The sequence below is a fragment of the Ambystoma mexicanum genome, chromosome 1q (assembly GCF_040938575.1).
Source record: "Ambystoma mexicanum isolate Mex_15411 chromosome 1q, UKY_AmexF1_1, whole genome shotgun sequence".
Lineage (NCBI taxonomy): Eukaryota > Metazoa > Chordata > Amphibia > Caudata > Ambystomatidae > Ambystoma > Ambystoma mexicanum.
This window is the reverse complement of record NC_090922.1, coordinates 67663641-67688459: the sequence shown is the minus strand read 5'-3', so window position 1 is coordinate 67688459 and position 24819 is coordinate 67663641. Positions and strand designations below refer to the sequence as shown.

The following is a 24819-nucleotide window of genomic DNA, read 5'->3' as shown; positions in this document are numbered from 1 at the left end:
GGAAGAAAGCTTTCCACACTTTCACTTCCCACTGCGCAGCTTCTGCAAAACAGGTCTTCAGAGGGCACGCTTCCCTTTCTCACGATTCCCGCTGCGCAACCTCTGCAAGTATGGCTTCTGGAGGCCAAGACTCTCTTAGGACTGGCTACTGCTCTCTGCTCGACAGTGGTCCCGGCGGCGTCTTCTCCCTCCTCCAGTCTCTGCTTCTGCTGCTCACTAATGTCCAGCACCTGAGGGGGCCTTATAAGCCTCCGAGTCTCACACAGGTGTGGGTCATTCCCATTAACCGACTGCACTTTGCAGTTTTTTTCCTCTTTAGCCCTCTTCGTCGTCCCAGTACTTCGGGGATTATGGGACTTGAAGTGCCTAATGCAAAAATTAGTTTTTCTAATTTCTTCTGTTTTGCAATAAGCCATTAGAAGGTTGGTGTCTTGGGGGGGGGGGGGTTCAACAAGGGGTTTTCTCATTTGTCCTGACCTGCTCCCCCCTCATGGGAACCTCGTACAGAACACCACCCCCAGAGTCGGTATCAGAAATGCCTGCCTTTCCCTATCCACAAGAGAACGGTCGCAGACCAGGTTTTCTGGGGGAATCATCACTGATTCACTACACATGACAGTTTTTCAACTTTTGTAAACCACTCAATTACAAAGTTTTGATTTCACTGCAATTCCAATGTAATCTATACCATCAACTGAGATTCAACTTTTTTCCATTTCAGATATCTACCATTCTATCTTTTAAGCTCCAATTTTCTTTTTTTGGACAACCACTTTCCAAATGGATTGCGTAGCAGATACACTTTCTGGCTCTCAATGATTGGAATATTTCTTCAGTCCAGCGGAAGGCACAGAATTTACACATTTGGATACTGCTTCCCAGCATAACATACAATCCTATCGTCACTGTTCCAAAAACCTAGATAACTATCCTTCCAGTTAAATAGAAAACTGGGCAAGAGTCCAAGCGAACTGCAATACAAATTACGGGCATGTCCAGCAACCTATGGCAAAGGCTTCACCATCATGCAGTATCGCAGCTATGTAGAGGGCAGGCATTGAATAAATCAAGACATTGTCCTGCCCAGTGGGCCAGGTTTCTGGCATCAGTGACCTACTAAAAAGCAACCCATAATTATGAGTGACATAGAACTGGTGCAGAAGTCAACCAACATTTCCACGGCAGACAGGCATCTTGGCAGTCATTCCATCCAACAGAACCATAATTCCCAATTCATCTGTATAGAGAACAGAATTATTTGCGCCGCCAAAATCACCTACTCTCATCCTTTTGGTGTTAAATTGGTAGTGGTTTATATCCCTTTTCCTACTGATTTGGCTATGCTGGTCCCAAATCCACTGAACAAATCATGAACGAATGCAGTCAAACATCAAACAACACATTACAACATCATGAATATCTTCCTAAGAGCAACAATGCAAATAATGACTATGTAGAGAGCACACCAGAAACTGGATTGTCTCTTGGCATTTTATAATAAGTGTTGTCAGCCAAGTCAATGGTACTCCTTTCCTCGACCTGTGTGCAGGTACTTAGCTAGTTGGTTGGCTATGGAACGGTGGTCGTACGAGAAGCAAGATTTTGCACCTGGTTTAGTTTGAATTGTTTCACTGTGCCACGCCCCTCTCCATAGTCTATCACGGTTTGCCATTTGTATGGTTTTAAGTAAAGGACCTGCAAAACGGAACATTCCAAGAACAAATGATATGTGTACTATTCAATCCGCCAATGGTAACAGACATTTGAAAAGCGGGTCATTTCCTGTCCAAAATAGTACATTTAAAAATCGAAAAAAGAATAAATAGTACCTAGAAATCCAGATCTGCACCATTTTCAGAATAGGGATGATTCCAAATCTGCAAAACAAATTGACATACCATGAACAGTAAGTAATAGGCCGTGCGTGGCAAAGCAAATGTGGAGGAAATTTAAAATTAAAAAGAAAAAGAAAAAAACATGTAGAGACTAGCTGAGCGAGCATCGACAGGCACAAAAGTGTGGCAAAGAACCTGAAATGGAGTCGTGAAATATGTGCATAGCAGCTGGAGGTAAGGGGCAAGCAGCAGTAAAAGAGGACCCTTTAGAAATAGCTTTTACACAAAGAAAGATCAATGCTTAATGAAATATTGTATTATAAAAAAACATTTATTTTTTTAGCCCAAGCAGGACACATGAACATGGGCATGAACGAGATTGGCATCATATGCCTAGGGAGCACCGCCATTTGCTCCGATACTCAGATCATGGCAGGCAGTCATACATGTTATAGCAGATATTCCAATCTAAAGCCCACATACTCACACAAATTCCAAGATCTGACTTCAAAACTTAATGTAGTCTCTGCATGGTCATCCAAAGTTCATGTGCTCATACCACTGCCAGCGTCCATTAGGTGTAGTTAGCATTGCAGCGCTAGGTCTCAATATGCCCATTTAGCAGAGCAGTGCCAGAATCCATTACGTTCGCAGTACACTTGAAGCTAGAAAAGCCTGACCAGCAATAGTTATGTAGGCTGCACTTCTCGCAAGGTTCTAGCTTATAACCTAGTATGCGGGTGGCACCCAGTCACAGGAAAGCAGAACATATCTTAAAAACAATACAAAGTCAAGACAGGTGTTTCGCCAGAGGAAAATTCAACTGACACATAAACAAATTCCAGATGATGCGGTTAACACAAACATTGTATTTATTATTTCGTGGTGAGGCAGAGCAATGGTACAAGTGAGACAACTTAAGATAAGGTCCAACCAAGCATTTGTTCAAAGATAATCTCAGGACGGAGCCGATAAAACGCTTACTGGGCATAAGGGGAAAGGATTAAAAACTAAAAGAATTCAATAAAAAGCAGTGTGTCACGGATGGGACAATGCAAAGTTTGTGTGCCTGTTTTGGGGGATGAGGGTGCAGAGGGTTCCGGGGGAGGGGAGGGTCGAAAAGTTCCCAACCCCGAATGAGGTGTTTAAAATCAACAGAATCGAACTGATTCTCTAGTCTTCGTCCATCCAGGAACGCCCTATTCGATCCAAATAAATGTTTCACCAAGTTTGCCATCCATAATGTCTCAAAAACCCAATGTAAAGCAGTCCTGTTAGCTTCTAGGCTAACCCTAGTCTAAGCACTGCAAAGTCAAAAGTTCTGGCCAACAGAAAGATCCAAAACTTATCACTATAATGTTCAGCCCTGTGCTACAAAACGAAACACAAAGACATGTGCACTTCAGCTCCCTTCAGGAGTACTCCCTGTACCAATGGGTTTCTTAGCTTAGCTTCCTAGTGCCTTTTCCAACAGGTATCCTTCACTGACAAGGTTTTGGTGGAGTCTCTCCCACCAGCCTTCTACTCCCCTCAACTTTAAAGGAGTTTCTAGACTTTATTTTCGCAAGTGTCCCATTTCTCCGGGCACTCCTCGTACCAGGTTTTTCGGTTTCCACTATCAAAGTCTCGCTGGTATCCCGTTCACTTCACCGGTCACTGGATTCACAGTCATCCTTTTCATCAGGTACAACTCTCACAAGTCTTAGGATTCGCCCAACATCTTTTTCACAAGAAATCACATATTTTGGGATTCCCTGGCATCCTTTCCCCCAGGTCTCACTTTCACAAGTTAACAAATTCCACTGGAATCCTTCTTACTATCACTTTCTAAAGTCTTGGGACTCTTTTGGCATTCTTTTCACCAGTTTTGTTCAGTACTTCCTCCAAGTTTACCTCACATTCAAAGCTCCTGAAGGCACGTCTCTGAGCCTTCCTTCTCAGCCCTCTGGTGTAAAAGTCTCCGTTTCACAATATACAGCAATATGTCCACCTTCTCGGAGGTGTAAATCGTCCCCTACTCTCAGGGGTGCAGAGGAAGGTATCTCCACTTCCTCTAGGTCAGAAACTTTTCAGGTCTTCATTCTACCAGGCAGCAGAGTTCCTACCAGGCAGGGAGCAGCAGTAGACAGTCTACCTCCTATGGGTTCAAGACAAGAAATGACTATCTGCAGCCTCCCTTATACACATGAGGCTGTGGGCGTTTGCACTCGTTTTCCCTTTTCCTGATTAGCCCGTGAATAGGGAGACCAATAATCCCTCTCCTTAAGTAATTATTAAATGTACTATGATTGGATAATTGGAATAGCAGGGTCGGAAGGCACTTGGTTTCCCTGTGTAACTATTTGTAAGGTTTTAAAGGCGTGCACAGTCCTCTGCATACCTTTGAAACTCTGTGGCGTTTAACTGACGCTTTGTGGTGTTCTGCGGTCGCCAGCTTCCTTCTGGCATATGCGATTTGTGATTTCTAAGGTTACCACGGTAAGCATACAAGTGATTTTATTCAACTCGGAAAAAAAACGACCAGGGGTTCTCTAATGAGTCTCTCCCTTCTTGATATTGCGCCTGTGGTCGAAGGTGGTAATACTGTAGGATTGAGTGATACGCAGTCTCTTTTTAAGGGCTCTTGAAAGGGATTCACCCTAGAGTTTGGGGCGTGTGACGAACCAGAAGAAGGAGTAGGACTAAGTTGTGACATGTTCAGTGTGATTTATTTAAATAATAATAAAACACCTATTTAGCCCTACCGTAATGAGGGAAGTTCCCTGCCTAACAAACTAAAAAGAAGGGTGCTCGACAAAGTCCAAAGGAAATAGCCCTTAGTCCAGCTCCTGCTAGCTTACTGGCACTACCACTTAAGATTTTTTTTTTAAAATAAAATAAAAAAAAGAGCCCTGAGCAATAGTTCTTGGCTCTTGCCTGGCCCAATTACTTGGATCCTTTTCACAGGAAGTTTTGATTTGAAACGTTTGAGTTACAGTCCTCAAGGTCTATGTAGGTTCCAAATCTTTCTTTCCAAAAGGTTTTCTTAACAATTGCACCATTTCCGACTCCAGGGACAGTGACTTACTTGCCGGAATGGGAGTCCTTGTGTGCAAGAAAGGAGTCACTCTCAGCGAGGTACCACTTTCCTAGGCCCCTATGGAGGGTCTTGCTTAGTGAGCTCACCTCCCTATCCTCAAAGGGGGTGGCTCCCCTCTGGGGAGAAGGGAGGAATAGTCCAGATTCGCCACAGGCTATGCAGAGATTCTGGTGGTAATCCCACTGCTTCCACCCCCTGGATATTACCCTGCATAACTTCTGGGGTAGCCCCATTCCCATTGCCCGACTCCCCTCATAAGGGCGTGAGGGGAGCGCTTTACACTGTCCACAGTCTTTCAAATTCTTTTGTTGTGGGCTATACGTGGTTCGCACAAAAGTGTCCGTTTTCAGGTTTGTAATTAAGCACAAATATGTACACCCATTTGTGACAGCTTTAAAAGTGAAACTTTCAATACAGAGTATTAAGTGAGCACTCAATCTATCCAAAAGCAATTCATTTTAAATGATGCCCAAGCTTGATGACATATCTATGAAAGGCACCATAACCTCAACCTTAAATCTTAATCTAGCACACAGCCGTGTTTTGCAATAATAAATAGGTTCCTAAAGTCAGATTCATATACACTGAAACGCAAATAGAAATACTACAAAATAGATAGTAATAAAGCCAGAAGTGCGTAGAACGGTCGTCATGATACTCAGAGTGGGAATCATGAACTGTCATGTTATAAAGGTGGTAGAAAGGCAGCCAGAATTGTTGAAGTGTATTCTGGCATGGAAGTCAGACATTGCACTCAGTGAATCAGCAAGTCCCAAAAGGCATCCTGTAATGTTAAAATATATTCAGGTTTAGGCTGGCAAACTAAGTCTGGAATACACAAAGTAGTAACCTGCTTCCACTAGAGAAAAACTAATATTGGATACAAAGGTAGACATGATATGCTGTCAATTAGATCTACAGTAGACGATTGGTGCCTGTACTGCAAACACAGAAGAAAGTAACAAAGAGAATGCAGTCATACCTGTTTTGTGGAAGTAATCCGTGGTTACTAAGTCATTTTAAGTATTATTTGCAATACTGGTTTTATATCTTGTGATTGTTACATATAATTACTCAAAAGGATCGTTTGTTATACTCATGACAGCTGATTGTTCTGTAGATTTATACTGATGTTTTAAATGACTGCATGTTTGCACTATGGATTTTTGTATATTTAATACATTTAATCTGATAGTAAACCTTGATTGATAATAGACACGTTTTGTTTTGACTGCATCTGGAATATTTTCCTAAATTCTGTGACAAATCCAGGGAATTTGCCCCTTCTCGCCAAGGGAGAGCCTCCCCCTTGGGAATAGGGTGGTGAGTCAGCAACACAAAACCCTCCTTTGGTGACAGGGCAAGCAGGGTCCCACTGGGGGCTACCCCCTAAACCCCCTTGGGGAGAAGGTATTCCCAAATAAACGTTTTACTACACCTCCCTATTTCTCCCAAATCCCAATTATTCATCGGTTACATAGGGGTGGAACAAATCAATAATGTACACACCCATTTAAGACTGGATGGCTTAAGAGCGAAAAAACGCTGGCCTATGAGGCTGCGTAGCAGAGGGATTACCTCCCTCACAGGAAGCGCCAGAAGGAGGAGCCGTGTCAACAGCGTGGTGAGTGTGCAGCTGAGGAAGCCAGCAGAATGCTACTGCTATCTGGGAGGCGAGGAACCTGAAAAGGCTGGTCACACCGAACCCAAACAGAGAAGAGTCCAGCAAAGACAAGGCAGCATGGCGGCCCACGAAGCAACAACCAGATGCGGTACCTCCAGAACGAGAGGAACCACAGAGACGAGGCCAGCCGCATAGACCGAGAACATGTTGGTATCACAGAACCGCATTAGGCCAAAACCTCAAAACCCCAGAGGAGCCCTGACACTGGAGGAGAGCTATGCAAATTCGTACCTGGCGCGGGGGCAGTAGAGTCACAATAGGGCCCTGATCGGGCTAAAGAATCCAATATCCATGAGGGGGTGAAACACTTTGATACAAGAAGGACTATGAGAGTGGCTGTGAGAGTCATAAATCTACGAGGGGTCAGGAATACAAATGCCCCATACCGGGTTGAAACACTTGATACAAGAAGGACTGGGAGAACCATAAGCATGCTAGGGGCTGAGAATCCCAATATCCCAGGAAAGGGTGAAAAACGGACACAGAAAGTTTTTTAAGAGACACAAGCCCACAAGGGGGCAAGACACCACATACCCCATGTGAGGGTGCACATAGGGATATTAGGAAGGCTTGGAAAGCCACAAGTCCAGGTTGGCCATCCGAACACCCTACGAAGGGTTGCAGAACGGATAGGCAGAACTGACCCATATTTCTCTGTTTGGTTTTGAACCTTAAAGACTGGTACCAAGCCAGAAGAGACATTAGGGAACTCGTGATTGGGCGTTAGAAAACCAGCCACTCCTAATTTACTTCAAAGTGGAACCACCGCTGTTAGCCTTCCAATTTATGTCATGCTTCTGTGTAGAGTGGTAGGATAGATGTTAGGCTAGGTACGTTTGGACTCACAACCGTTTTCTTTTTTTCTTTGCATGACGTTCTGACAAGCACTCATTTGCTGTTTTTTAGAATAGGGACACGCCATAGACATATGGTTTGGAGGAGGCCTTATTTAACTTTGACTAAAGAAACAGTGTAACGTGTCACTTGGTCCGTCTCCTATCTCTGACCTGCCAGTTTATTGTGTAGCATTGGTCTGTCTGCCCCACCCTCTCCCGACTTCGTCCCTATCATGCATGGTTGATGCAGCAGTGCCAGATTCCATTACGCCCAACTAACATAGCAGTGCTGCGCTCCATTGCACCTACAACAAGGAGGCCAGATTGCATTATGCCCAATTTGCACAGCCACGCCAGACTCCACAGGACAAGTTAGTAACTAAAAGCCAGATTCCCAAGTTTGAGATATCCAAGCAAGCCTAAATTCCAGAACGTCTTGTTAGCACAATAAGGGCTGATTCCAGCATCCCCAGTTACCGCAGGAACTACCATGCCCAGTGTGGCAAAGGATAAACAGAACCAGAGCCAAAAATTAAGTTTATGATCTTTAATTATAAAGTACAGTTTGGGTGAGATTAACTCATATTGGGTTTAGGGGTTTGACTAAAACTCAGAGGTGAGGGCTGTACTAAAAGTGTCAGGATGGGTAACACCAATTAGCACTTGTGGAGGAGGTGCCAGCTAATCAGGAGGCAAAGAATGTGGCGCAATCTGCATAACCAGCCACATTCCATTCCTCACTCTTCCACCGCTCCCACAAGCCACCATGGTCACATTTGCCAACTGCTCCCCCAGCTTCTCTTCAGCCCACCTGAATCCCACAGCATATCAGGCCCCCGTGGTCACCTCACCTGCCCTCTGCTGCCGCTTGCTAGTATTCCACCAGCCCATGATGACATTGTACAGGGACTCAGCCAGGAACTTCAATTTCTACTATCACCAGCATCCGCCGTTTCTTTTTTCTTTTTTATCTTTAGGGAAATCAGGCAAGCGTGTAATCCGCAGCATCGATTGCCCAACAGAAAAATATTAACATTCATGTTGCCCGGGATGGTAATAGTGATCAACTCTGCATGCGGCACAGGTAAGCGGAGTAACTTTCTGAAGCTCCCACAGAGGACTTTTTCTTAGGATCCGGCTGGTAGGCCAATACCACCCATTTTCGCCTCCGAGCCCACCGAACAAAGTGGCGATAGCTATAGTTTTGCAGTAACTTAAAACAAAGTTAGGTCTCTCTGTTTCCACGTGTTTGGCGTGGTCTGCTGTGGCAAAGTGACCCCAATGACTTCACAACATCGACCTGGGTATGGTATCACCAGGTTCACAACCCCAGCTGTGTGAAGTGAAAGTATACGCCCAGGCATACACCATTCCATTTCAGAACATCAAACTAGTAAAAACTATATGTCAAATAATTCCCCTCTTGAAGGAAAGCTAAATCTGCATTGAATCCAGAATGTGGAATTATGGACCAGGGAAAGGACAGGCCATACAGAAGACCCTGTCAGGTCACTTAGGCCAGGAGGTAGGCTGGAAAACATGTCCTGGGGACAGATGGCCCACACCATGTTAATATACTAACAGGAAAGGGCCAGTTCATAATCCTGCTTTCCCAGCAGAGGCGAACTGGGACTGGACAGCAAAAAGAATTAAAACATTTGGAATGAGGAAGATTACAGGGAAGACAGGGATGACCCACAGCAGTGTTTCCATCCCCCAAAGGGAGATATCATGGGGAACACGCACCCCTCACACATTTGATATCCTGAGTGGCAGCAAGAAGCCCAGTCCTCACCCTTGCAGTTAGTGGACACAGAGACCCACTTCCTTCACACACTGTCAGGTCTACTGGGGAGAAGGGAATTCATGTCTCCCTTTAAATTGCCAGCACAAGGGAGAATACCCTGCAGCCACTCTCTCCATTAAAAACAAGGGCAAGGATCGCAGAGGTGCACTAAACAAGAGAAACCGTTTTTTTTAAAACCCCACAAGAGAAATGCACAAAACATACCCTGCGCTGTTTAGCACAAGAGGCCACCAAAACGTAATTAAAATAAGGGAAACTCTATGGTCTGAAACAGGGAAACAAGCCAACAGCTCCTTCTAGTCAGCAACAAACAAAGACAAAAGTGAGATTCAAGATGGCAGCTTCCATATTTAAAGATGTACCCCATTAATTTAGAATTACTAAGCATCCCTGCAATGGAGCATGCCCAGAGTTCCATATTTAAAGATTTACCCCATTAATTTAGAATTACTAAGCATCCCTGCAATGGAGCATGCCCAGAGCAGGCATGTAACCCTTCTAGCCAATCAGCCAGAAGCTAGTCGGTCTAACCAGCTCCCATGATAAGAGTGGGAGGGGGTTTTGTGGTATAGAGAAGGCAATTGAGGTGTTTTTCGCAAGCGTGGGAGGCAGTCATGGTAGAACAAACATACTCATGACTTCACCTTCGTTCACCGGTCAGCAGCAGAAGGATTGTCACGTGTTCGGGCTTAACGTTAATTGATGCAGCCTCCGATTTCTGCTTTCTCCACCTGAAGTCACCAGCACCGCGCATTTGCGCAAGCACGTTTCACAAGAGTGTGGAGCAGTGAATGCAGTCAGGGAAAACCGGTGCTGGGGACGCCCTGTACTGGAAACAAGTTGGTCCTTTCCTGTCCATCTTGACAGCTGCAAGGGGACTTCACTAACAAGGAAGCCAAACTCTTGCATCAAAAAGATGAGAAGTTCTGTTCGAGGAAGCGTAAACCTCAGAAGAGAGGCGGTTCAGACATTTGACTATCACAACATCCATATCATAGGAAGGATAAATCATCACCCTACAACCATCCAACTCTAGGAGGCAACTCCTCTGCATCTTATATCAACCATTGTCCCACCTACACATAGTCCCGTTCCTGGCTTCGACCACTGGAAACGAAGAAGAAGAAATTGCATTCAAATCTGCCACCACCTTAAGAGTAAAGTCCAGCATTAGGTGGTCACCAAGCAAAGGATCATGGAAATGCATCTCACCAGAACGAGACTTCAGGTGGGATGAGACAAAAAAAATAATGAATCCACTAGGATTTATCACTCCAGTGCCACATAAATACTCCATCTACGTTGTCACTGGACACATCAAGAGGTTGTAGGTCCCAGTTAGTCAAATAATGATCCCAACTCAGTCTCCAAGCAAGAGTCCTGGGCAGATAAGACAGAGTCATAAGTGCGTTATTGTAATTTTGACCCCGAGCGCAATTAGCATTGAAGTCACCCTATCGTATTTGGGTGACAGTCTGCAAGCCATTTCTCCAAAGCAGATTCAGAGTAGACTGAAAGGCCTCAATAGGCAAAGGGTTCCAATAAACATTAATCAACAAATATTCAGTCCAAGTATTCCTAAAGCTCATACGCACTTGCTAAAAAACCATCAGAAGCACACCAGATATCTGCATCAACTTTTATATTAGTATCGATGGCAATGGCGTGACCCCCACTAGGGTGACCTGTGCCAGCCCTAATAGCTGGAATAGTAAAGGTCACATACCCCCTCAAATCAAAAGTAGAAATAGCCATATTTTCCTGAAGCAGCAAAAGGTTGAACTTTCGTAACTAGCTGGAACCATGCCATACTCTGCTGAAATTCAAAAAAACACTAACATTCCAGGATAAAACCCCAAGTTCAATTTGGCTGGGGTTGAATCAAGCCCTGAATCAAATTTGCAAATGTTTGCAGTGCTGGCTCCAACACGGATCAGTCATGAGACTCTTGCAGTGCAGAGGCCAAGGGGGGTGTCGGCACCAGCAAAGATGAAGTGACACTGGGCTGGTCTGCCAACTCAACAGGTTTAGGCAAAGAAAATGACAAAAAAAGGTTTGGCCTCAACTTGGCTTCCAATTTGGGATAGGGCATAGCCCAACGAGTCAAGGGCGTCCCTCTGATCCCAGACTAGATTCGCCACAATCTCAAAATGAAAATACAGCACCATGTGGTTGTTATTCATCAAAGGAAGAGAAATCAAGTCTATATCTTCAGAGTAAAGAGCTCTTAAGGGAGGAATCAGGTTAAAAATGTCCAGAACCCTGGACCTATTCAACCGAGTAGGTCCATGAGCCTTAGCATTTGCCTACCAACCCAAGATCTTGGAGGAACAAAGATCAATTATGGCACTCGTACTGGTCTGCATACCAGTTCTCTCAAAAGACAGAGGGCTTATTCCCAACTGCGGGCACCCCACTAGATATACGAGTGGGCACGGATATGAGACTATTTTGACTCTCATCAACTACACAAAGTATGGGAGCCAAAGCATACAGTTGTGGAGAGCCCACAGAAACCGAAACGGACGGTGCTATAGAGCGCCTTTTAACTGGATTCCAAAAAGAAGTAATTGAGGCCTGCTGACCCCTCAGTAGTTGGGCAATGGGTTTAAAGCACGGGAGGGGATCGGAAGACACAACTGACATTGAGGGCAGATCGTTGGAACCTTCAACAGTACACACACCCCAAAGGGACCACAATAGAGTCCATAGTCCTAGGCCAAAAAATAGGGCAGGTCGAATGATCCACCAAACCTACAAAGCCAGCCCCCAAAGTAGATAAAGGAACCAGTTTATTTTGCCCTCTCTCAGCCCTCTTCCTTCCCCACTCAATATCCCCCACTTGAGGAACCTCCCCTGTTTGTGCTGAGTGTTTAAGTCAATAATAGTGTCCACTGAGGACAATTGTCTAACATGCCTTATTGAAGAATTTGTGGACTTATGCTTGGGGAGAGATTGTTCGTGTTGCTTGTATTTTTTTTCTCGTAGGCTTTCTTGGGGGAACTTGAGTCCCCGGAAGTGATCGGTTAGACTCCACCTCAATCACTGCAATTTCCTCAATTCTTATAGGAGCTTGGGGGATTCAAACAAAAGAGGGGAAGCACTTAGACATGTAACACAAGCGACCAGGGGAGTCGGAGAATTATGTGTAATAGACATAAAGGTATTCTGCATAACCCCCACCAAGACTGTGCCCTCCCGAACACATGCCTCTTCTTCCCAGACCACCCACTTAGGTTTACCAATAATATCCAGGTCAGCAAGATGGTCACAAAAAGCTGGCTGTGGAAAAGCCTGCAACCCCTTCCCACGAGAAAGCGACTGCACTGAAGCATCCAAATTCATACATTTTGAAGCATTTTCCGTAACATTGTCCTTAATGTTATCATAGAGTCTTAACAGGGACTCAAGGACCAAATGTAGCGCCGAAATGGAGGTTGGACCCAAACAGTCAGTATGGGGGGGGGGGCAAGAGGCATCTGCACATTTAGATCTGACACGTTCTAAGAGGTACGTCACATGGTGTCCAGTCAAAGTTACGAATACAAACTTTCGAAATGCAATATGTTCGAAACAAAAGGATCGAAAAAAAAAAATTTCAAATGCCTTTTAATGTATTTTTTTTTTTTTTGGTTTCGAATAGGAAAAATTGTGGCATTTCCCCCAAAAAACGGTGGTTTGGCGGAGAACGGGCATTCAATTTTATTTTTTTTTAGATCCTTTTGGTTCAAAAGTATTGCATTTAATCCTTTTGTATTTGAACTTTTCACTATGAACCACGTCACATAGCAGTTCGTAGCAAAGGGATGTAAGTAGCAGGACCATCCTGCACTTTGTTAGAACATGTACGAGCTGCTTTCAAGGCCCCCACTACAGGTCTAGAAGTCTTCCTCCTAGAGTTGCAGATCATTGCATAACCGTAGGACGTACTCATCCAATATAACTCAATCCTACAAAGATGGAGATGTAGGTAAGACAATCGGCGCCGCTACTTTGGGCCTTGTGGATGTATGTTTCCCAACGCGCTGATTGAGTCCAGTTGCATAGAGGTAAATGAGGACCCCAAACCTTCTGTCGACGCCTCTGATTGGAGGACCTGAGCATAATCAATAAAGTGTTCATTGGAGTCGAAGGCGTGCCCTGAATGCCCGACGCCGCCTCAATTGCAGCCTCAGAGATGGCATAAGGGCATAAGGCAAGTTTAAAGAAGATGGACAAACAATTGCTGCCACAAGCAGATGGAACGTTCCACAGTCGAGCTAGAGACCAAAGGGGTTTCCATTTCCAACAAAATCGGATGATCAACTGCCCATGATTTACTACGCAACGCCGGTGCCATGTGTGAAGAGTGGTGCGTTTATTTTCAAGGCAGATAAGCGAAACATCAGTACAGATGGCCGAGCAGGAATCCAAACAAGTGAAGAGAGGACGACTGACCGACTACCAAACACCCAAACTGCCTTCTCACTTCGCTAAATCACTTTCCACAACCTCCATCCCTTTATTACAAAACAAAACACAGTACTCACAGCTCCTTTGAGAATTGATTTTCGAGTACAAGACAAGACGTCAGTTAAATGACCAAATACTCCAGGGTGCCAGCTGCCACCTGACTGCTCCCACTTTGCCCCCTGCTTTGCGGGGGATTGTAGGTTATATCCTGCTGGGCACGGACCAGCAGGACAAATTGCAATTACAAGTGCTTGAGATAGTCACAGGTAGATTTGCGTTCTGTGTGGATTCCAAGTCTGCTTGTGTCGCTATAACAGCACTCTGTACACTGTGCACTATTTATTTGTAACGCATAGTTAATCCTCAGGCATCTGGGCGCACAAAAACACAAAGGACATAACATATACAATGGGACAAGAGCAGGGGCATTACCATCGGGACTTAGGAGATCCAAAGACAGAGAGAAGATCAGAGAAGTCCATCTAGCATAGAGCCCACGAAAAGAGTCTAATTTTCACAGCTATGTGAAAACTCCTCAAGTTTTGGTCCAATCCTAGAGTACTTGGCAGTGGGTTCCAGACCTTAGCTGCCAGTATCGGAGAAGCACTTCCTAGGCCCTTAATTCTTTTAAGCTTGGAAGTGTTTATCAGACCGAGGTTCACTGAAAGGAGGGCTTGACTAGGTACATACAGTGAGATACGTGCTCTCAGGTAAGCCGGTGCCTTCCCATAAAGACATTTGTGAACCAACAGAGCTGCCTTGAAATGGATCCGAGCAGAGATGGGAAGCCAGTGTAGTGATTGCATTGTTTATGAAATATGCTCCCGTCTAGGAACGCCTTTAATAATGCACACAGCGTCATTCTGGAGAATCTGTGGTTGTTTCATACATTTTTACTAGCCCCCACCAGTAGGGCATTACAGCAATCCAGGTGTGAGAGGATGGTAGCACGAGCAATTGACACACAGTTGACTTTGGAAATGAAGGGCTTGGTATTTCTCAGATGTTTTAGATAATAATGGCAGTTTTTAGGGACATGGTTGTTTTGACATTCAGCGCTAAGTGAGGCGCCAAAGAAGACCCCCCAAAGTCTTTACTTTGTCCACTACAGGGATGAGGCAATCCTTCATTCTGAAGCCTGAGTATTCTAACCCAAGTTTAGATCTTAACATGGAACTGCCGAAAAGCACAAGTTCGGTTTTTGAACCATTCAGACAGAGCCAGTTCTTGGTCATCCATTGTTCAATGACCCCGTAGATGGAATTCAGGTTCATTGTGTCGGTGTTATAATCCCTGCTGATTTCCAAAATCAGTTGGGTGTCATCTGCATAGTTGATAAAAGAGAACGAAAGGTCTCTAGCAGGTCACAGAGAGGGCTGAAATATAAGTTGAAAAGAGCGAGTGAAATGCAGGCTCCCTGTGGGACACCACAAGTAATGGGTGTAGATTTGGATCAGGCACTCTCCCAACTAATCGAAGACTGTCTATCCAAAAGAAACTGCTCACACTGCCGACTACTCCCACTTTGCCACCACTTTGCCTTGGAAAGGTCAACCCTCCCAAAAGAGGTTCAAATAGATTCTTCCTGAAGTGATTGTCCAAATGTGAATAAGAGAAGGCGTGAGAGACCCCTTCATTTAAAGGCAAAAGACAGCAAGTGATTAAATTAAATCAAGCCTGCTTAAGAGATCCTATCCTGGTCCTTCAGAAAAGTCATCTTTGCCTTTTGACTTCAAACCCAAAGTGCTTTTGTATTAAAGGAAGTGGAGGGGACAGGAATGAAGAGAGATATACTATGCTGAGGCCCCTTCCCTTGTCAACAGCATCAAAGGCCCTTTTGCTATGCAGCATCCTTGTGTGAGGCTAGTCTTTTTGGGATGGGTGTGCCCTTTGATGTCCGTTTCCCGGGACAGCACCTCCTCTGAGGCTGTCCTCCAGGAGAGAGGCGACAGAAGCCTCACAAGGGAGATGCCCAGCCATTCAGGCTCTTGCCCTGCATGGCCAGGGTGCCTGACCAAAATACACAAACCTTCGTCTTCCACAGCTGAGATCGGCTCACAGAGCTGACACATATACAATATCAAATTGATGCGCTTTGGTAAGCATGAGAGATACTAGCCACCATACCTTAAACTTGGGTATGGCTTATATTTAAAGTTAATAACTGTCTCCCAGATAGCAACTCTCATAGTCTGGAGTTTTTGGGAACACAGGTGAAGCCATGTGCTTAAGTGACTCGGCTACCACTGCAGCTGTTAGAGGGCACCTGTGTCGCCTGAACCTGCATCACATGCTCTCCGGTGACACGGGATACTGATTCAGAGGGCACAAGTGTACACTATGCTTTTGGCATGACGTTTTCCGAATTGGGGGTCTGGTAAGCCGACCACACTTTCTGAAAGAGAAAATAAAAAAGCCAGGGCTTCCACACCTTTGCCAGATGGCAAGCCTTCACAGTACTGCATCATATCTGGCAGTGGAAGTACTGGAATAATCGGGGACTTTAAGTGGCCTGGGTCCTTTTGACTTCCCGTACCAGGAAACGCCACAAAAAGACTGCCAAAGCAGGTTCCTTCTGGGTACAGTGTTTCAGGCAAGATCACCACTGCAAGTCAAAGTCCAAAGCTGCCCATTTCAGTTTGCTGCATTTGCCCGACAGGCTTCTGATGTCTGGAGTGCCAACAGCAACCCCAGACACGCGTTTCAGCCTAGTCGGGCTTCATCACTGAGGTGGAGCTGTGCCTCTTTGAGCACAGTGAGCAAGAGCTCCACTTCTGGGTTCCCCCTGGGTTCTTTCTAGAGAGGGGCCCTGCTAACGTTTTTGTATTTTTGCAAAGAACATGGGGTTTGTCAGAGAGGCAGATATCCACCTCACTGCTGAGGCCCGACTAGGCCAAAACACGTGTTTGGGGTTGCTGTTGGCACTCTTGTTCAAAGGAGGTTTGACAGGCATTTCAGTGCTGGACTGCCCTTGTGGGCGTGACAAAGACTGATATGCAAATGGTTATTCCTCCTTTGTGAAAAGTACAGGGAGCAAAAACTGATGGCTGCGGACTCTCAACATGGGTAAAAACCACAGAACAGGTTATCATGCCATATTCTTTCTAGAGAGGGATGCCTGCTACCTTTTTTGTATTACTCTGAATAGGCTACATGGTTATTGCCAAACTACAGGAAAAAGTGTCTGGTGAAATGATCACCAGACCGAAGGACGCCAAAGGGTGTAGTAAAGACGACTGCATATTATAAACATTCATGTCAGTGTACAAAAAGATTACAATTTATAATCCTGTGGGTCAAATCTTCATTTCAATTTCTCATCTTTCATTGGCGCTGGTTCATAACTCTGAACAGGCTACATGGTTCTTGCCACTCATTCATGGAGCTTAACAAAATACTACTAATTATTACTAAGCAGCACACCCTTGATACTTAGACAACTCCCCTTTAATGACACTGAAAGACCTCCCCTCTGCCCCAGATAGGGTTGCCACCTTTCCAGATTTAGCGCAGAAGAGCCGTTTTTCTAGTGTTTTTTTCCTATGTAGTTTGCCGTCAGTCTGCAGGAGCAGATAAAAAACCGATTTGTATCATCTGTGAGGATACGTATCTACCAGTGCCATATGGAGACACATTCCTGCTAAGTGGGACTAATTGCGACCTGTTTGCTGCCAAGTCACAGGTTTAATTAGTTTTGGCCATTAGCTGTTGCTAAAATGTTTGACGGTAAGGCTTGAGAAAGCTAGCACAAAGAGATCCCAGGAGGTTGTGTTTTGGGCAGGGGGGTGGGAGGCGGCTGGAAATGGGTGGGAATGGCTATGTGCCACCTATAAACCAACACTATTGCATTAGAGTAGAGCTAGGGAGAAATGACAAAGGAGGTGGGACACAAAGCTTGTAGGAGCGGTTTGGTTATTCCCCTCCCCATTGACTGCCCATGGCTATGCTAATCCTTATAGCCATTGCCACCCTGCCCGTCCCCGCCCAAAACACATACCGCTGGGACCTCTAAGCAAGCTTTCGAAAGCTTTACCATCAAACCTTGTGCTCAAAGTGCCTGCAAGTGTTTTTTTCAAATCAGTCTTCCGAGTTAATGACTTAATTGGAGCTGTAAATGCGCTACTGGTGTAATAAAAATGTCTTAACCAGGTCTGTCTCCAGCCGCTCGATTTATAAGCACTATGTGTGTCCTTCACTGAAGTCAAGGTAAAAACAAGAATTGGTAAAACAAATAGTTTTGGCTTGTGCATACGTATTAGGCACTTACCTGGCACTGCTATATGCCCAGGTGCTTGCATCATTGTGCAGATGCTACTACCATCAATGGGCAGTTAATACCACTACAGCAGTGCCTGGCATATGCATTTTCCATGGCTACACAAAATCCTAAACTGTTGGCATTGCCAATTTTTTGTGTATGTCTCCTCAATCCCCAGCTGTGAAGTACTTGGGCTATCTGTAAAGTGTGTGTGTGTGGGAGCAGATCCTTAAAAACCGGATAGTGGCACAAATGAAGAACCCATCAAGAATGTACAAAAGTGAGTAGCAGGGGCCTTAATATAGCATTAGAATGTTTTATTAAAAAACAGGCATAAAAAGAGACAAGACATACAATAAATCGGTTGCTAGTGTAAACACACCCGAACCCTGTTTCATGCAGTTATTACAAACTATTAAATGGGCAGTTTGGCAACGTTCATAGCCATGTGAATGTGCTTTTCTAAGCTAAATGTGGCTTTGTTTTTATGCTGGAAGACACTTTCAGAGACTGGTGCAAGTCATACAACGCTTTTAAAGAGCATCGATTATACCCAATAACACCCATTCCTTAATTGTTAAGGAGCAATTGTGTGTTTTGTGCATGCACAAATGGTAATATATTTTATATTTATCATTTTCTAATTCAGTTGAGACAGAAATTCCTATGTACATTTTTCTGGGACAGTACCAATCTTGAATACATGTGCACTTTTGTATTTATTGTTCATATCATTTATTTATTGTTTTATTTACAAGGTACGGTCTGTGATTATAGTCACTTCATGGTACCAAGAGCCACGTCATTAGAGGCATGTTTGACGTTTTAAGGATCGTGACTGTTTCAATTCTGAGGTCATAACAAATATCTGAGACCCAAGATCTTTATACTGGTATTACTAAATCTAAAACATGCATGGTTTCATTTAGGCGATTGGCTGATTATACGTTTTAGGCAGATAACCAAAGTGACCTTGCTTGTGACTTTAAAGTCAGCAAACATAGAATCATGCACAGTGCTCTCAAAGATTCCCCAGACCATGCATGAATAGGTAACAGTCCTGATTTTATACTTTGCATTCTGCGACTCGTTTTGCATTTATCATTTTAAATCCAGAACTACAGGTCCCAAGAACAAAGCAAAGTCTAGAACTGGATGACCTTGAATATGGACAATTGAATGTGTTGTTTTACAGGAAATAGTTAAATATTCCCTTTCTGACACTAAATCATTTGTATTTCTGATTTAAGTAGTACAGCTGATAGAGTGGCAACATACAACGTTCGCAATTGTCTGGGGGATCAACAGAGCTCTCAACAAGAAACATGTCAGGCAGAGCCCATCCAGTTTTGTTTTCTTTCGCACTCATCACATGTAGTCCTTTATTTTTATTCAAATGTAAAACTACAGTGCCACAATGTACAAGAAAAAAATCATTAACTACTGGCCTGATATGGGTCTTTTAGAGGGTATTGCGTTGATACACCGACACCCGTTTTGAAAAAAGTAATTTTCTACAAGGAAATTACTTCGAAAAAACATCGAAATATATAGTGGGGTAAAGGGGTTGAAAGGGGCAGCTTGAGGGGGGACGTGCCTAATTTTTTTTCTAAAATGCAATGAGTTTTTTCAAAGTAATTAACTCAAAGAAAATGACTTCAGAAAAACGGATGTCAGCAAAGGGGCACGCAACCCTATTTGAGAGCTCTGGGTACTTGCAGGGAATTAGATATTAACAGTCTGACTAAAACATTATATATATTATCTTATGGTAATATAATAGGCTTGGACACCAAGAGTTAATTTCAAAATATGGCAACTAAATAAACAAGGAGATATTACAACGTAATAAGCCAAATCAACCAGTCCTTATCTATCGCCACATGGATAAAAGGGTATGACAGGGGCGAATAGTCATTTAACTTGTGGGAAGGCTCGTAGTACAGTTTTTGCATTAAATCCAGTTTACAATCATACCCATACACCTTTTTCTAACAGAACTTAAACCAATGACAATCACACCGTTTTCCCTTCAAGGTGTGTGTTCATTATCATGTATCGTTTAGTATTTATACTTCACCTCACAGGATGAACATTTCCCAGCCTGCGCTGCTGAGGCTTCATTACCTCCTCCCTGTCCCTCCACCTCGCCAGAGTACTTACTTGTGAGGTGAGAACCTCCCTGTCAGGAATCCATTCCATCTTTTCAATCCACCATACATGCCCCACCCACTCTACTGAGAGCATAACACTGATTTTCCCTTTTTTCCATGTCTCTGCCTTTAGCAGGGAAATTAAGGAAATACAGGTAGAATTGTTAAGTAAACCAGTGCGAGATAAAATACTGGATGAGATCAATACTAAACTAGAACAATATCAGAGTGAATTACAGCAAAATAAACATAGGAAAATTCAGGAGGAACGCCTTTGATTATCTTAAAGGCATGGTCTAGTAAAACATTTTATTGTCCCTACGGGTCGGCCTTGTTTTTTTAAGCGGCTCGATTTTAGAAAACTTTCCTATGGACCTTACCAGAGTTTTCGTCCATTAAACGCACGCGAAAACAAGCACCAGGGAGCCGCCATTTTCTGATAATCCTATCTTTTCCCCGATCGCCCTGGCTGACCTGCTTTTGCGGCACTAAATCAATTCCCCCGCCCCTGAGCCTGTCATCAGCAGACTCGTACCGCCCATTTCCCAACGCCAAAGCACGTCTCGTGTCAACATTCGCTGCACTTCAGCTAATGACGTGTCGCCATGGAAATGGCAGGACGCCTCTTTCCTCAATTAGTATAAACAGAAAGTTTCACAACACACAGCAGCAGATTTTCGATTCCATTCCTCTCTCTGTGTTACTTTGAGTATTCTGTGAGTCGTTTCAGTGCTCTGGTCAGCTACCTTCGCCGCTTGTAGCCGGTGTGAACAGATACCAGTACCACTGCTATAAATTATTTTAGTTTGTTTAACACACAATGACTACAATAATGCCCTACATGTACGAGCCTGAGTATACCGAGGAGGAACTACTGGAAAGGGAAGCACGCGAAAACGATGGGGATTCGGACGGCAGTTGGCAGGACGAATCAACAGATGAAGAGCCTGGGCCTAGTCGAATGGACGGCGTCTCCACCTCGTGCACATGCAATCGGTGTGAGCTAATGCCAACTGAGGACAAGAACTGCTGCTGCCGAGAAAACTCGGGATGCCTGGCCTACATTTCGGAAGGCGAGCCACGACCGCAATACATCACCGAGCTGCCAGACTTCAGGGCAGCCTGCCTCACACGGGCCGTGTTGAGAATAATGATGGTGCTTATGCACGTACTTCGCGCAACTGTTCGTCCTCGTAATCCGAGTAAGAGTAAGTATACTCTGCTTGTCATGCCACTCCTATTTCATGTTCTTCTACTATATCCAAAATTACATCTACATATCATTGTAACGCATGTAAGTCGTTCAATAGTGTGCATTGTCTAGATACCATTTGTCCGTGCAGAATGCCATTAGTTACAAGAATTGTCATTGACAACAAACGTTTATTAAACTTATCTTGGTCATTTAAAACCAGTTTGTTTCATTCCTTTTCACAGGTGGTACAGGCTGGTGGCCTATCGTTCCTTTACATGTTGGCTCCATGGGAGGCTTGGGCACCGCGTTCGAAGAGTGATACCCGCCTGTGCCGTTTGTGCCATTAGAGAAACGATCCCGAGTGACAGCGGTCAGTACAGGGGATTTTCTCTCGCTGTGCTGCAACCTGAACTGTACAATGTTTCAAGTCTTGTATTTTTGTGTCATCAAAATAAGATACAAAATAAAACACCACATATATTTTATCAACGGTTGTTTCGATTTTTTAAATGAATCAAGTGTGTCTCCATTCAAGGATGGACGTCAGACATCTGTGCTCCGAATGGGTGAAGGTCTGGTCTCTGTGAAGCAGGGTGGTCACTATCTATCTAAGCTAACATAACATATTCTCGATAATGCATGCACTAAATAACACTTGTTCAAAGTCTTTCAGTGGGTTATGTCTCTATAAAAGTCACACATATGTCTACACTAACAATTACCATTGGATTATACAGGCCTTGGGTCTTGACCACTATAATACACCGGTTGAAGTGTGGGTCTGTGCTCACAAGAATCTCCGGTATGTGGCATTTGTTATTGATAAGCAACGATATACTATCATTGATTTAAAGACGATATACTATATATTGATATAAAGGTGATTCGCGCCGGTGGATGCGCGCTGGCATGGGGGGCTGTCAGGGGCGTGAAAGGCCAAGGTGCCAAACTACATGTACACTTCAAAAGGTATCCCACGCTAAGGGGCCATCGGTCACATGGCCTCCTCAGACCCCGTGTCTTCAGCCAGGCCTCCCCTTGAAGCAGGCCGCCCCCCTGCCATCCACATAAGTGTGTCTCCATTCAGCAGTCTTCCTGTGCCTTATCTGCACGCCCCAGGCCCATCCATCCCACCCCCCTGTATCAAAGGCGGTTCGCGCCAGTGGATGCGCGCTGGCATGGGGGGCTGTCAGGGGCGCGAAAGGCCAAGGTGCCAAACTACATGTACACTTCAAAAGGTATCCCACGCCAAGGGGCCATAGGTCACATGGCCTCCTCAGACCCCGTGTCTCCAGCCAGGCCTCCCCTTGAAGCAGGCCGCCCCCCTAAGACCACGACATACATACGTCATTCATTCACAAACACACCCCTGTTTCTAATACCTTATAAACCACTTGATATGTCTCATGAGAACATCTTTGTGCTTTGCAAGTCAACTCCTGAACGTGTTACCTGGCAACCACTGAGATCTACGCTAATCTGCTCGTCGTCGTGCTATCCGTGAACTTCTGTGACCGCTTAGAGCAAACCCATCAGTGTTCTACCTGTGGCCACCCACCTATTCTCCTGCAACATACTGCTCTGCTTGCTGAATCCAACTGTTTGTTGGTCAAGGTAAGGCCATGTATCCTAGTCATATTTCGCAGATTTTTAAATTTCTATTTGCGGGTTGAGTACACAATAGTGCTAGGTTCATTGGTCTCATTGCTATTGACTTGAGTTTCCATTGCTATGCTATCAATAGATCTATTTATTTTCATCTGTGTCTATTGTCATCGAATTGCACCCTTCGGGGGTCCAGTCTATAATGTAAGCATGTTTCCTTCTCGTGCAATACAGAACATCCAAGGGATGAGTCACATGTTCAGTTTTTAGTCACATCATTTATACATTTCTGCAACTTATGCAAATACTAAGCCGCACATAATGAACTGGTATAGTTCTTGCGACCAAAAAAACCTTGCATTGATCAATGTATGATTCATTTACTTTTGTATCAAATCTTTATTCTTGAAGATTGTATAATAATGTCGATATTTACTTTTCAGATTTATCAACAATGCTTGCCTGTTCGATTAGCGGTTGCCCTTCGAAGACCCATGCTAAATCTGAAGGCACTACAATGCATGTATTCCCGAAAGCTGTTGATCGAATAAGAGAATGGGTCAGACATTGCAGATATCCACTGGATGAGCTGGAAAGTAGAGTCCAACAAGTCTTACAGGACAAGAGGGGTGATCGATACCGCATCTGCAGCCGGCACTTTTCCTTGGACATGTACACAACATCTTGGGTAACAAAGAAGAATAAACGGCGAACGACACGGAAATTGCTCGAAAACGCTATTCCCACTCCATTCGTCCACAATCCACCACCGGTGAGTCAAGTGTCCGGATTTAGCTTTAGGCCTTGCGGTAGTGTGTAGGTATCCGAACTGATTAATTGATATTGTAGGTGTTCTATCCCTTGTAATAATTTCGATATTGATATGAGTGTATAGTTTTTTGAATAATGACATTTACCAATATATTCTTTTTCGATTTCATAACCCACAAACGCAATGTATATATTTGGGAACAGGGAACTGTGCTGTATTGAGCATTTTACAAGTATTCTGTCGCCTTACATGGCTATTTTTAATATTGGCATTTCATTATCAATCATTAATTTACCTTTACAACTTCTTGACTATCCCTTGAATCTGAAGCAAGAACCTTCTACATCCTTGACGTGGTCGCAGTTATCAACCACTTCTAGCACGTATCAGGTAATCTTACTAGGCTAATCCGCTACAGACTTGTTTTATGCATGTCAAGTAATATTTTTATTTTATCGCGTAATCATTTTACCGAATGTTTGGTTATTGCTTTCCAATTGATATACACCTTAGTTATCGTCCACTGGTGTTTGTTTTCAGTTATAATTAGTGTTATCCATACTAATGCAAGTACTGTCTTTCAGGGAGATGCTGAAGCGTCCGCCACATCTACAACATTTCTAGATGTTCTTCACCAGCAGGAGGTATGGATACTGACAGCTCCATCGAGCATCATCATCAGAGCTGGAATTCTTGTCATTTGATTGTTCTACAAAATGTTTCATTCGTGGTTAGCCGTTGATATGTACCTGTGCTGTCGACCCCAGGTGTGTGTTATGTTTTCACTATTGTAATCCTCACTAATGCAAGTACTATGTTTCAGGCAGTTGATGGAGCGTCAACCCCTGCACTTGATGCAGAGCCTGACATTCAAGTAAATCCAGGGGAAGTGGAAGCGGGGCCACGCGTATACGAATCGGCGCAACAGCTTTCGGAAGTGCGCACTACATTTGCAACATCCATAGATATTCTTCAGCAGCACGAGGTATGGATAATGACAGCTCTATCATGCGTGATCATGTAACGTGATTCCATTTGCTATACCTTTTTCTCTATTAACGCAAGTGCTGTGTTTCAGGGAGACGACGAAGCTTCCACTACAATCACAACATCCAATTTAGATGATGCAGATGTAAATAAATC

General features: G+C 44.2%; 1 protein-coding gene across 2 annotated transcripts in view; it reads right to left on the bottom strand.

Moving 5' to 3' along the window:
• CHTF8 (chromosome transmission fidelity factor 8) overlaps nucleotides 1-24819 on the bottom strand; it is a 178139-nt gene that overhangs the window by 122554 nt on the left and 30766 nt on the right. For both annotated transcript variants that reach the window (XM_069635543.1, XM_069635544.1), the window contains exon 2: nucleotides 1830-1877. In XM_069635543.1, the coding sequence (XP_069491644.1) occupies nucleotides 1830-1877 (48 nt within the window). The remainder of the gene's footprint in view (nucleotides 1-1829; nucleotides 1878-24819) is intronic.